Genomic DNA, 13000 nt, shown 5'->3' with positions numbered 1-13000 from the left:
AACCCTGGGAACGAGGTTGTATACTCAAGCTGAGAGAACCCTGGGAAAGAGGTCACTCTTTCCTCATTAGTTTCGTTAGTAAAATTAGTAATCAATGATAGATGACGTCAAAATGTTCAAAAATAATCACGTGGAACAAGGAGTTGCAGTGGAATGGTGCGCCTGCAAAGTCTTGAACATTTTGTGGTCAATTATATGGTATAGACCATGGGAAAGTGAGTCAGACCTGTATGGAATAATAACGATGTCATATTTCAAAGACCTTATAAAAACTCCGGCGAAAAAGCTAGGGAAGTCCCATGCAAGAAACAAGAAATTGCGTCATTTTGATTGTCCTCTCAGGCAGTAACTCCCTACATATCTGTAAAAAAGACGTAGAAGATGAAATACACTTTTTAACTCTGTGCCCTGCGTATCAAGAAAAAAGAAATACTTTATTTGAATACTTAAACAAAGAATACAGAATATCAGTAAACAGAATGGCACCAGATGATGTTTTTATGTTGTTAATAAACCTTCCGAGCAAGAACAAACCAGTGCAAAAGTGAATTGCAAAATACGTATTCGACTGCTATGAGAAAAGAAGCTCATTAGTTCTTTAGGTTAACATTGATTATAGTTCCACTAGTGTGCAATGTGTGTTATGATTTTAAATTATTTGGATAAAGTCGATGTACATAGGACTGTATAAGACTCCAAATAAAGCATTGTCTTGTCTTGTCTTGTCTATCACCTCCCGCCCCCCGCCCCTCTTTGAAACGAGAAGGGAACTGGAGCCGAAATGCGTCGCGCAATCGTTTCTGGGATCCCAACTGGTGACGTGTCGGTCAGCTATTGGCCAATTTTTTTCCCTTTCTCTCGTAAGTCATTCGGCCCGGTTTCCTCCCTTCTAAAGCGGCGAATGACAGTTCAGGTTTGTAATTTTGTAAGTTCTTTTATTCTTATTTTGTGAGATCGTTTCTTCCCTGTTCGGTCGTGGAGACAAAGAGCATGGAAGGGAACAGACTTCAAACTAACAGCATCATTTATTGAATTTCAACTACATTCTATGCAATATTTAGTGGTGTATAACCCTTGAAGCCCTACTAGAGTCTACCATCTTATTTTTCGTTAGAATTTTCATACCTAATCGCCTCTAAAGGTAAGGTTATACGAGACGATTCGCAACGACGATTTTTAGTGCAACACAGCGTTGCAACATTGTTGCGAATAGTTACAACATTGTTCCAACATTGCCATGCTGTGTTGCACTAAAAATCGTCGTTGCGAACCGCCCCGTGTAGCATCACCTTAAAGGTCATGAGAAACGGAAAATATCAACAAAGAAATTCTCCTCATTGGTATCAGAGTGGAGAGAAGTGAGGAGAATATGGATACTGATATTAGGGTTTTTAGGGTTTATTTCCCATTCTACTTGTGCTTAGCACTTACATTCTATTCCTCAGAACTTTAGTTGTAGAAAACTTTCAATCATCCAAGTTAAATGAAAGTGTGTGCATCTATTATTTACTTTTAAAATATTCTGAATTACTATTTACTACTTCTTCGTGCAACAGGGAAATAAATTGTCTTTAAAAGCTAAAACTTAGCCCGTCTAATTCATAACGAGTAAATTACATCTATTTGAAATTACATTTGGGACTGCTGCTCTCTCACGGAATCAAGCATATTCTTTTTTATTTCCAGAAAGGCAGGCAACCTTTTTTGAATTTGAGTGAGGAATTCCTATCCTTATTCATATTGCAGTTAACTTAATTTACACACCACAGTCTAATAAAGCTTTAGCCTGTGAACAGACCTTTGGTCTAGAGGGGAACACAGAGAGCCCGTTCCCAGGCTAATAAAGCTTTTACAACCGTACGAGGCTATTGCTAAGGTTAATTTAATAAAACTTTTACAAGTGTAATTTTCCATTTTAGCTTTTGTTTTAGGAACCTAAAACAATAGCTACACTTGTAAATTACAGTTGTAAAAGTTTTATTAAATTGACCTCGGGTTTGCAATTGTGACGTCACGGCGGCCATATTGTGGTCAAGAACAATAGTGTTGCTATCCGCTTCAAAAAAAAATTTTTATTGTATCAACCACCAACATGGCAAACTAAGAATTGTTTTAGAGAACTTCATATGTCCAAAACATTCGTTTATTCACGAGGATACTTTCTGATGACTAACATACGCCAAAAGCCTGCATTTCTGAATATGCCTGGTTTGAAGTCTATGAAAGCGATGTTTGACAGTAAAATTTAAACCCAATACTTGCTTTCTCTTACCTTCCTGATAAGATGTCTATTCAGTACATAAGAAAACGCGACAAAAAGCCTAAAAATAATGTTAAATAATTCTTATAATTCATCATGAAAGAAAGTAACTCAACAAAAAGTTTCAAATGTTGGTGAAGTTAGCTTTTCTACTCTTTTGATTTGCACGTGCCCTCGCATCCAACGAACCTAAATCTCTAGCTGCGAACCAGAATTGGAATACGCCCCATGATTGGCCTCTTAAAAAAATACATTGCTTAACTGACCAATCAGGTTATAAGGAAATCCAAATCCAATTCGTTGTCCTTTGAGGGTTGAGAACCAGCATTTCAGCGTTGCTTCGCAGACGTATTAACCGAAATAAAACTACCGGAATCGAGTTTTTGAAGCTGTTCAAAACACTCACAGCACCACTTGTTTAAACGTTACATGGTCTTTTTTACTGAGCGATTTCTTGCGCGTTTATCTGTCGAGAGCTATGGTCGATGAGAAAACAGACCATGGAATAACGAGGACACTTTGTGGTGATCAACATAGAGTTCGTGCAACTCAACATTGCCTGCATTTCTGAGGATACCGGAATAAAAGTCTATAAAAGCGATGGCTCGCCAGCGAAATTCAAACCTACTGCTTTAACACAATGATGTTTCCTTGATGGCAAGACGTCTATTTTGTGCACGAGAAAACGTGACTCTCATTTCCTTCGCAATAAAGAGTTTGTACTCAGTCGTGCTAGTCTACGTCCTTCACTGAAAAGCACTTTGACCAGGGGCCTTTTTTTATATTCCCCCACCCCTGGGGGTCACCTTTGCTCCGCCCGTTTTACAATCTCCCTGGTTTACCGGTGATCCTACCCAAAGGGGAAACTAATGACATGGGGGTAAGTGGAATTATGTGTATGGAGCCTCATTCACCCTAAACATCGGCATCCAGCAATATTTTCCTTGCTTAGAGTTGTTTCTCGTGTCAACTATGCTTCAAGCTTAGACAAGAGAGTTTTATTCTCTCTTGGCATAGAATATAGATCTTTACCCACAATAAGATTTAACATTACGGTCAATTACGTAGGCCAGATACGAGCTCAAGAGGCTTGTAAATTACACGACCCTCAATATAGAAGAGAAAGACTTTTAGTGTCATTCACCCAACCTCTTACCGGCACGAGTTTAATATTCCTAAAGCTTAATATACTGAGCTTAGCCAAAAGAGAATTACGCTAAAGATAAGCACATTGCAAGAGAAAGAATAAATGATCAACTAAACGAATTGATATCCCCACCGACAAAAATAAGTGGGGCGTAAAGGGGGGTCAGGGTAGTTACAACATCCTGCTGCTGGCTTATGCTGTGTTGTTATTTGCCTAACGTCATAAGCCCTACAGGATTTGTAACAGAAACAATTACGCTGTATAGCCGGCCCTGTTAGGGACCTTTGACACTATCATAATATATTAAAAACTTGTATAAATTTTGCCAAAATTTTGTCTGCGGAAAACATGAACAACTTATTTGCTTTAAAACCGGTTTAAACCCTTGAAGGGAAGGGTGGGGGATTGGTCCGTGGGTTAACTATATAATATGGCAATATAATTCTTTCACGGACATTTGTTTAGACTGTGTCAAGGGGGGTTACTCCATTTTATTACCCATATATGTATGTATCGCCCCAAAGGGTATGGTGTTTGAGCCGTTTTGGTCTTAAAACGGGTATATAACGAGTACAGTAACCCCTCCCCTCGAACAAAATAGAGCAGAGAGACGGCGCGGCAGTAGACAGGCTAACAGATGTTTCGCTTTTAAATACGCAGTACTCGCAATTGATTTAGCATCCTTCATAGTTATGGCTTTCACGCGTTCTTGCTTGACAAAGGATTTAATCTTCATCTTGTTATTGATTTTATGTCTGGTTTAAGTTTCAAAATAATTTGCCTTTAAAATGGCAAACTAAAGCTGGCGCGACAAGGACTCTTACAACATTGATCGTGATTGGCTCGTCGACCTTTGTTTCCGCGAAAAGCTAAAGATAGAAAGTCACAAGACTTTATTATTGGGTGTGGAGTGCATCGAAGGTCAAATTGCCTTTGTTCCTGAAGCCATCATGGATCTTACAACGCTGTTTTACAATCTTCGTGAAGAAGTGTCTTGCTCGGTGTGTTCGGACTTATTTACGGATCCTAAACATCTCTCCTGTCTGCACAGTTTCTGCTTGAAGTGCCTGCAACAATGGTACGAGACGTGCGGCGGCGGAGAGGCCATTAAATGCCCGAAGTGCCAAACCCTAAGCAGAGTACCTGCGAGCGGTGATCTAAAAGATCTTCCAACCAGTTTCTATTTGAACGGCTTAATGGATGTTCTTGCCATCAAAGAATGCAAAAACACTCAAGTTACATGCGGAAACTGCGACAAAAAGAGTTCAGAAGCTTCGTATTGTTTCCAGTGTTGCATATTTTATTGCGAGCAATGCCTGGTTGGTCACAATATGATGCGAGACAAAAAGGAACACCGCGTATTGGCGGTAAAAGAGTTCCAAGACAAGGACTACGAGGATATATTGAAGCGACCAGCGTTTTGTTCAAAGGAACGTCACCAGAAAGAAGAGCTCAAATACTACTGCAAAGAATGCGAGACGGCTCTTTGCCAAACTTGCGTCACTTTGAATCACGGAGGTCATGATTTGAGATTAATCGAAGAAGAAGCCGAAAACAAAACACTCGAAATAAAATCTATCCTTCAATCGCAGAGAGAAGAGTTAGATGCAAAACTAAACGTAATTGCTCAGCTAGACGAAGACTGTGCTAAAGTGATTCAACAAAGTGAAATCGCCAGGAGATATGTCCAAAGGTTTGCTGATGGCTTGATCAAAACAATTCAAGCAAAAATGAAAAATATTATTACCGCTGTGGAAAACCAAACGAAGAAGTCACTCGAAAGTTTAAAAGCTAAAAGAAGTGCGATTCAGCAACAGATAAATGCCACCGAATCATCACTGGAGGAAGCTGATAAACTTTTAAAACGAAGCACCACCGCGGAAGTTGTTCAACTCAAAAAATTACTACAAACAATTTTCCAAGGATTGAATCCAACCGAGCCTATTGTTCATGACCCCAGTAGTCTGCAAACTTTAGTTTTTGTGGAAAATCGGAAGACGATTGATACCGTCAACGGGGAAGAACTTGGTTTCCTGTGCATGGAAGAAGGTTATCGAAAAAAACCGAGCAAATTTTTGGCTGAAGGTAAAGGACTGAAAGAAGGAACTGTTGGGCGTAAAGCTCAATTTAATTTGATCACAAGAAACGGGAAGAGAAAGCAGTGGTATGATGAAGGGGACCGTGTCACGGTAGAGATCAAGGACGAGCAAGAACGAGAATGCGTGACCCAAGTGAAAATAGATGATAAAAAAAATGGAATCTACAAAATCACTTATTTTCCCATAGTTCACGGGACATTCAAATTATTAGTTAAGGTAAACGGGGAACATATTTCTTGTAGTCCTTTTACTGTGATTTTAAAACCATTTCAAGTCAAACTTGTTTCATCTTTTGGAAAGGAAGGCTCGGGTGATGGAATGTTTAAGTATCCTGAGGGGATGGCCGTGAGTGATAGGGACGAAATAGTAGTGGCTGACAGCCAGAACCATCGGGTTCAAGTGTTTAACAGTAATGGTACTTTATTAAGATCCTTTGGTCGAAGAGGTGAAAATGCTGGAGAGTTCAAACGCCCTATTGGAGTAGCCATTAATAAGGACAGGAATATTTTTGTAGCAGACAATGACAACCACAGAATACAGATTTTTAGTTGGGAGGGGAGGAACCTGGGTTCATTTGGTGGCAAAGGACACCTTGATAGTCAGCTCTCTTTCCCTCGGGGTTTATCCTTAGATAGTACTGGTAATGTTATTGTTGCTGATACAGGTAACAAACTCATTAAGATCTTTACCCCGGATGGTAGGTTTTTAATGAAGATAGGTATATCGTGGTTGTTCAGTCTTCCTGTTCACTGTGTTCAGTGTGGTGAATATTTTATAGTGTCAGACTCAAATACAAACCATATCGAAGTATATCACAGGAAGGGACGTTTGCAGTGCCTGTTTGGTAGGCAGGGGGAGGGGGACGGGGATTTTAAGTGTCCACGTTTTCTGTCAGTGACTCAGTCAAAGCAACTGTTCGTTTGTGATATGAATAATCATAGAATACAAGTCTTTGAACTAGATGGGAAGTTTGTCGGAAAATTTGGAACAAATGGCACTAAATTAGGAGAATTCAAGGAACCATTCTCAGTAGCTGTTCTAAGTAATGATCAAATTGTTGTGTGTGACAAAAATAATCATCGAATTCAGATATTTCAATAAAAATTGTCCTTTTTTCCCGGAGGAAAGGAGTAAGCAAATCTCTCTTTGATTAATATTTGTATTTGTCAGCTGTACAGCAGTGCTATAATGTTATTGTACGCCACATTTAGCCGAGGTGAACCCGTGTGGTCTTAAATCAAGTTATGTACATAACTTATTTGTTAAAGGAGTGAGTTAATTTGAATATTCTTTTAATAAAGTTCTGTATTCCATAAACGATCTTTTTTCTTTAATTCTTACTAATATTCATTCTCAACCAAGTTACAGAAAGGTGGCAGTCAGGGGTAAGCTTTCTTTGAACAGAAATACGTTATTGCGAAATATCTATTTGTGCTTCAAAAACTTCTATATATTTAATAGGCATACTCTCGTGGAAGGACATGTAAAATTCATCTGACGACCGAAAAGTGAGGGAAGGAATTGGAATTCAGCATTGGGGGAGTTGAATGACTGAAACAATGGAATGCTAATTAGGATCGACAGGTCATCATTTGCATTTGCAAATCAATTAGAAAGCGAAAAATTCAACGAAAATCTTACAGATGCCAGAATAGATTCTCAGCCTATTAAAAAGACCAAAAAAGAGTTCATTTGATAGAAGTTACCCAAATACGGAGTTTTTCAACCAAGAAAACACCGAAAACAATACATTTCGAAATATTAAGACTGCTTAACAATTGAAGAATGAGTCATATAAACAGTTCTTACCAGTATGCAATTACGTAAAATTTCCAGTGCCCTTCATGTCGCTTTGGAATCACTCTTCTTTAGCAACGTACGGTTATCAACTGTGGAAACAGCCGAGCTTAAATAACAACAACGACAGTGACGGCGACGAGAACGTTTTATATATAAAAAAGCAATTCGCCACTTGTACATCTCCCATAATACACCTTGTTTGCCCACCAAAATTTTGCATAAACTTTGATTTTCATTTCTCCTAGGTATTAAAGCCGTTCTAAGAGAAATTGAAAACAATGCTTTTGCCAAATTTTGGGGGGCAAATATGGTATATTTTGGTTAGCAACACAACAACTCTGCACATGCACCATGCTATTTTGAAAATTTCTTTGCCGTCTTTGCACGGCTACGACGTGAAAATGCCTAATTAAAATTTCACGTCTATTGGAGGACGTAAACAAATGACACCAATTTTCTGTTTCTTTACCTGTACTTTGATACAGTCCTTTTGGATTTATTAAATTCCTGCCAGAAAAATTCGCCAAAACTTTGACAAACTGAATGACATGGAATAACGGCGATGAAGTTTGCAACACCGTGAATTCACGTTTTTGTTGCCGCTTTAGCATCGACGACGGCGACGGCAGCGAAAACGTCACTTTTAAACTTTGCCACGTTTATTCCAATTCGTTGAAAATGTCAAATTTAAGCGAATTTCCGTGCAGTTGATTTCTTGAGGACCGCACTCACGTTTAGAAAGAGACAGAGAAATTCATTGTCTCGTGTTTGTGTCCTTTATAAAGCGTGAAAATAGGCATTTTCATGTCGTAGTCGTGCAGTGACCAAAACGAAATTTAATGTACAAAAACGCGTGATGCACGTGTAAAGTTGTTGTTTTGCCAATCTAAACTTATTGCATTTTTGCCGTTCTCGCTGCCGTCGCTGTCCTCGTTGCTGAAGCTCTTTAACCCTTTCACTGCCAAGTTTAGCCAAAAGCAAATTTCGACCAAATTTCCAAATTTTAGTTTGTGAAATTTTGAAAAACAAATAGCACTATGTGAAAGTACAAGCAGAGAGGTTTCATTTGAGTGGTCAAATCATAGGATTTTGTCCGCTGACTCAAAGGTTACAGTCACATTACAAAACTCCATCAACCACTCTGGCAGTGAAAGGGTTAATGTCTTGTGCAGACATGAACGCGCCTTTATGGCTGTCGCATTTGGTCGATAGAGTTGTTTATTGTTTTTAACCATAAATTGAGACGTCTACACGAGTTTGTTGCAAACGAGTTCATACACCCTCACAATGTATTTGTATAACTCCGGGGCATAACATTTCTTGACCAACCTTTAAAGTTCGGGAGATTTAGTAGTCATTTATCAATCAATACAATCAAACTGGAAAAACATTATTTGGCAATACTATAGAAATGAAATACTCAAGGTACCAAGTTTTTGAAGCTGTTCAAAGCACTCGCTGCATCACGTGTTTGAAACATTGCATCGCCTTTTTCATTAAAGCGGATTTCTCGCGCGCTAATTGGTCGAGAGCTAAATGGCCGAAGTAAGTACAGACCACGGAAAAGAAGTGATGAAGGTGCAATTTGTTTCCCACTCTCTTGCCCGCGCAATCCCGGAGAAACTTTAACAGAAATCGACGTTAAAAACTGTCAGTGTTACTGCGGCTCGTGGTTCCCACTGAGGTTTTAAAAAATGGACCACAATTTTCTATGGTCTGTGGAGAGTTTGTACTGTCGCAATTTGTAATAATCATCGCACTTTGTAATACCTGTCGCAATTTGTAATAAATCCATCGCACTTTGTAATACCTGTCGCAATTTGTAATAAACCGGGTCGCACTTTGTAATAAAAAAGCTGTCGCAATTTGTAATAACAGTCCATCGCACTTTGTAATAAACTAAGCTGTCGCAATTTGTAATAATTCCATCGCACTTTGTAACAATTTTTTGAGTGTGATTCTAATCACTTCTTCAACATTAATATAATGCCAAAATATGCATGGTACTTCATAAACAAGATGACTACGTCTGCTAGCACGTAACATCTCCGTAACCTTTTCTTTGGTCAAACATGCATGTCTTCCGCTATAACTTTTTCTGCCTTGATTAATCACGTGACCAACTAGAAACGCTTTATGAAAGACATGAAACTTCCTGTGACATATCATCAAAAAGATATGAATCATGTTTAAATTAAAAAAAATATTTAAATAACAAAAGCAACATTTAACAACAGAAAATTCATGAATAACCTGGCATTTGTCGTCCAAATTCATGTCTGCTTGCCACGTGACACGTGAAGTCTTCGGGGGGGGGGGGGGGGATAATCCTATATATGGATGGGCTAGATAGGTAAGTACCGCCTGATAGGGTATGGTTTTTGAGGATCTCGAGCCTTTAATACGGTATTATTTTTTACGTTGTTGGCCTTGTGTCTTTGGTTTGATCCTTAGATAGGGTAACTCAAGTAGTAATGGATGGTTTATTCCATCCTTTCCATTTTGTGGAAAAACAGTAATCCAGAACACGCTCGGAAGAATTGCAAGGTCTTACGAATTGTTTATAGTCAGGGAAGGATAATTTTCTACTATCCCCATGGTATTTGTTTTAGAGGACTCCTTATAGAAAACAATTGTTTTAATATGGAATGAGTACTCCTTTTGTTCCTATATGGGACCAAATCAAGTGAGAATAATGGACCAAATGGCCAGCCGGCTTAGTGTAAGACCCCAAGTGAGTGTTATAAAACAAGTACATACGAAGGTATTGGCCAGCGACTAACTAGATTTTGTGTTTAGGTTTCTGTTGTGGTTCGACGGTTTGCGACTGGTGAAGTGCTTTTTTTATTATTTGCACTAAACATTTTGAATCTTTCCAGGCCTCGTTTGATTTAGTTGGCCAAAATATGCATATGGAAGCCACTATTACTTCTTTAATATTGCGCGTCAGACAAGGACGGTGCACCACGTGTTTTGTCGACCTGTTATAAGATCTAACAAGGAAAGCTTGAACTCTCCTGGTGTCCTTATTCGAATGATGTAGGATGGATGTTACGATTTGCGGAAATTAAATGCTTCTTAATGATGGCTCGTTTGTGTCTAGTTTGTCTAGCTCTGTCTAGATCCTGTACTCTGGCAAAGCTCTGTCCAGAGGCGCATCCCCGTATTGGCCATATAAGGAAGTACACCCGCCGGGTAACCATTGAATGCAAGCCACCTAGTACAATAGCGAGGTTTAAGAATACAGCATTTCGTAAATCAGATAACTAATCAACATTAATCTGAAAAAAATGTTTGGGACTGTGAATAAAGTTAAATGTTCGAATGAGCGGAGTTGTTACGTGCTACTAGCAGACGTCATCATCTTTGTTTATGAAGTACCATGCATATTTTGGCGTTATATTAATGTTGACGAAGTAAGTTTAATTACTCTCAAAAAGTTATTACAAAGTGCGATGGAATTTTTACAAATTGCGACAGCTTAGTTTATTACAAAGTGCGATGGACAGTTGTTACAAATTGCGACAGCTTTTTTATTACAAAGTGCGACCCGGTTTATTACAAATTGCGACAGGTATTACAAAGTGCGATGATTATTACAAATTGCGACAGTACATCAGGGAGGTCATGTTTTGAAATTAATCCACGAAGAAGCTAAAAACAAAGCACTCGAAATAAAATCCATCCTTCAAACGCAAAGAGAAGGATTAGATGCGAAACTGAACGTAATTGCTCAACTAGACGAGGACTGTGCTAAGCTGATTCAACAAAGTGAAATCACCAGGAGAGATGTCCAAAGGTTTGCTGATGGCTTGATCAAAACAATTCAAGCAAAAATGAAAAATATTATTACCGCTGTGGAATACCAAACGAAGAAGTCACTCGAAAGTTTAAAAGCAAAAAGAAGTGCGATTCAGCGACAGACAAATGCAACCGAATCATCACTGAAGGAAGCTGATAAACTTTTAAAACAAAATACCACCACGGAAGTTTTTCATCTTAAAAATCATTACAGACAATCTTTCATGGATTTAATGAAACCTAGCTTATTGTTCATGACCCCAGTGGTCTAAAAACGTTTGGTTTCGTGAAAAATCAGAAGATGCTTGATGTCGTCAACGGCGAAGAACTTGGTTTCTTGGAAGAAGGTAATCGAACAAAACCAAGCGAATCTCTGGCTGAAGGTGATGGACTGAAAGAAGGAATTGTAGCACGTAAAGCTCAATTCAATTTGATCACAAGAAACGCGGAGAGAAAACAGTGCCATGATGAGAGGGACTGTGTCACGATAGAGATCAAGGACGAACAAGGACAAGAATGCGTGACCCAAGTGAAAATAGATGATAACAAAAATGGAATCTACAAAATCACTTATTATCCCAGAGCTCATGGGACGTTCAAATTATTAGTTAAAGTAAACGGGAAACATATTTCTTGTAGTCCTTTTACTGTGATTTTTAAACCATTTCAAGTCAAACCTGTTTTATCTTTGGGAAAGGAAGGCTCGGGTGAAGGAATGTTTAAGGCTGCTCTGGGGGTGGCAGTGAGTGATGCGGGCGAAATAGTAGTAGCTGATCAGTTAAACCATCGTGGTCAAGTGTTTGACAGTAATGGTACTTTCTTAAGATCCTTTGGTCACAAAGGTGAAAATGCTGGAGAATTCAAATTCCCTGTTGGAGTAGCCATTGATAAGGACAGGAATATTTTTGTAGCAGACAGTGAAAACCACAGAATACAGATTGTTAGTTGGGAGGGGAGGCACCTGGGTTCATTTGGCGGCAAAGGAAGCCTTGATATTCAGCTCTCTGACCCTTGGGGTTTATCCTTAGATAGTAATGGTAATGTTATTGTTGCTGATACAGGTAACAAACTGATTAAGATCTTTACCCCGGATGGTAGGTTTGTAATGAAGATAGGTGGGCAGGGTTTTCTTAGTTTCCCTGCTCACTGTGTTCAGTGTGATAAATATTTTATAGTGTCAGACTCAGATGAACATTGTATCAAAGTATTTAACAGGGAGGGGCATTTTCAGTACAAGTTTGGTCAGCAGGGGGTAGGGGACGGGGAGTTTAATTATCCATTTTTTCTGTCAGTGACTCAGTCAAAGCACCTGTTGGTTTGTGATCCAAACAATCATAGAATACAAGTCTTTGAACTAGATGGGAAGTTTGTCGGAAAATTCGGTGCAAATGGCAGCAAATAAGGAGAATTCAATCAGCCACTCTCAGTAGCTGTTCTAAGTAATGATCAAATTGTTGTGTGCGACAAAGCCAATCATCGAATTCAGATATTTCAATAAAAATTGTCCTTTTTTTCCTGAGAAAACTACATAATAAGCAAATCCCTGTTTGATTAATAAATGTATTTGTCAGCTGTACAGCAGCGCTATAATGTTATTGTAGGCAAGTTTAGCCGCATTTAGTCCAACGTGAAACCTTGTGGTCTTAAATCAAGTTATGTACATAACGTATTTGTTGAAGGATTGAGTTAACTTGAACATCCTTTTAATAAAGTTCTGTATTCGAGAAACGATTTCTTTTTGCGTTCTAGGTTCGAGAACTCAACCCCTTATTTGTGATGGTTGTTCTGTACATTATTGGGTGTCCTGTGTAATTAATAAGGGAGGGTTTTTCGAGAATGCATTTGTCGTCGACACACATTTGCCTCGCTTTGAGGCGCTTGGTAACGTTTTGC

The 13000-nt window shown here is 38.8% G+C and overlaps 2 protein-coding genes across 2 annotated transcripts; both read left to right on the top strand.

Moving 5' to 3' along the window:
- Positions 1 to 4324: 4324 nt before the first annotated feature.
- Positions 4325 to 6727, top strand: LOC140924623 (E3 ubiquitin-protein ligase TRIM45-like). Its single transcript, XM_073374640.1, has one exon. The coding sequence runs from the start codon at positions 4358 to 4360 to the stop codon at positions 6605 to 6607; it is 2250 nt and encodes a 749-aa protein (XP_073230741.1). The 5' UTR covers positions 4325 to 4357; the 3' UTR covers positions 6608 to 6727.
- Positions 6728 to 11313: 4586 nt separating this feature from the next.
- LOC140924031 (uncharacterized) lies at positions 11314 to 12509 on the top strand. The gene is made up of 2 exons (XM_073374035.1): positions 11314 to 11552; positions 11601 to 12509. The coding sequence occupies exons 1-2, from the start codon at positions 11409 to 11411 to the stop codon at positions 12507 to 12509; spliced, it is 1053 nt and encodes a 350-aa protein (XP_073230136.1). The 5' UTR covers positions 11314 to 11408.
- The last annotated feature ends 491 nt before the right edge of the window (positions 12510 to 13000 follow it).

The sequence above is a fragment of the Porites lutea genome, chromosome 14 (genome assembly GCF_958299795.1).
Source record: "Porites lutea chromosome 14, jaPorLute2.1, whole genome shotgun sequence".
Lineage (NCBI taxonomy): Eukaryota > Metazoa > Cnidaria > Anthozoa > Scleractinia > Poritidae > Porites > Porites lutea.
Note: the sequence above shows the minus strand (reverse complement) of the source record. Positions and strands in the feature narration are given on the sequence as shown.

What these genes read in the sequence shown, in the direction of transcription:
- LOC140924623 (XM_073374640.1), top strand. Translation starts at nt 4,358, where the DNA reads ATGGATCTTACAACGCTGTTTTACAATCTTCGTGAAGAAGTGTCTTGC.
- LOC140924031 (XM_073374035.1), top strand. Translation starts at nt 11,409, where the DNA reads ATGCTTGATGTCGTCAACGGCGAAGAACTTGGTTTCTTGGAAGAAGGT. An exon ending in TCAATTTGATCACAAGAAAC is followed by an intron (nt 11,553 to 11,600) that starts GCGGAGAGAAAA and finishes GTCACGATAGAG; the next exon opens with ATCAAGGACGAACAAGGACA.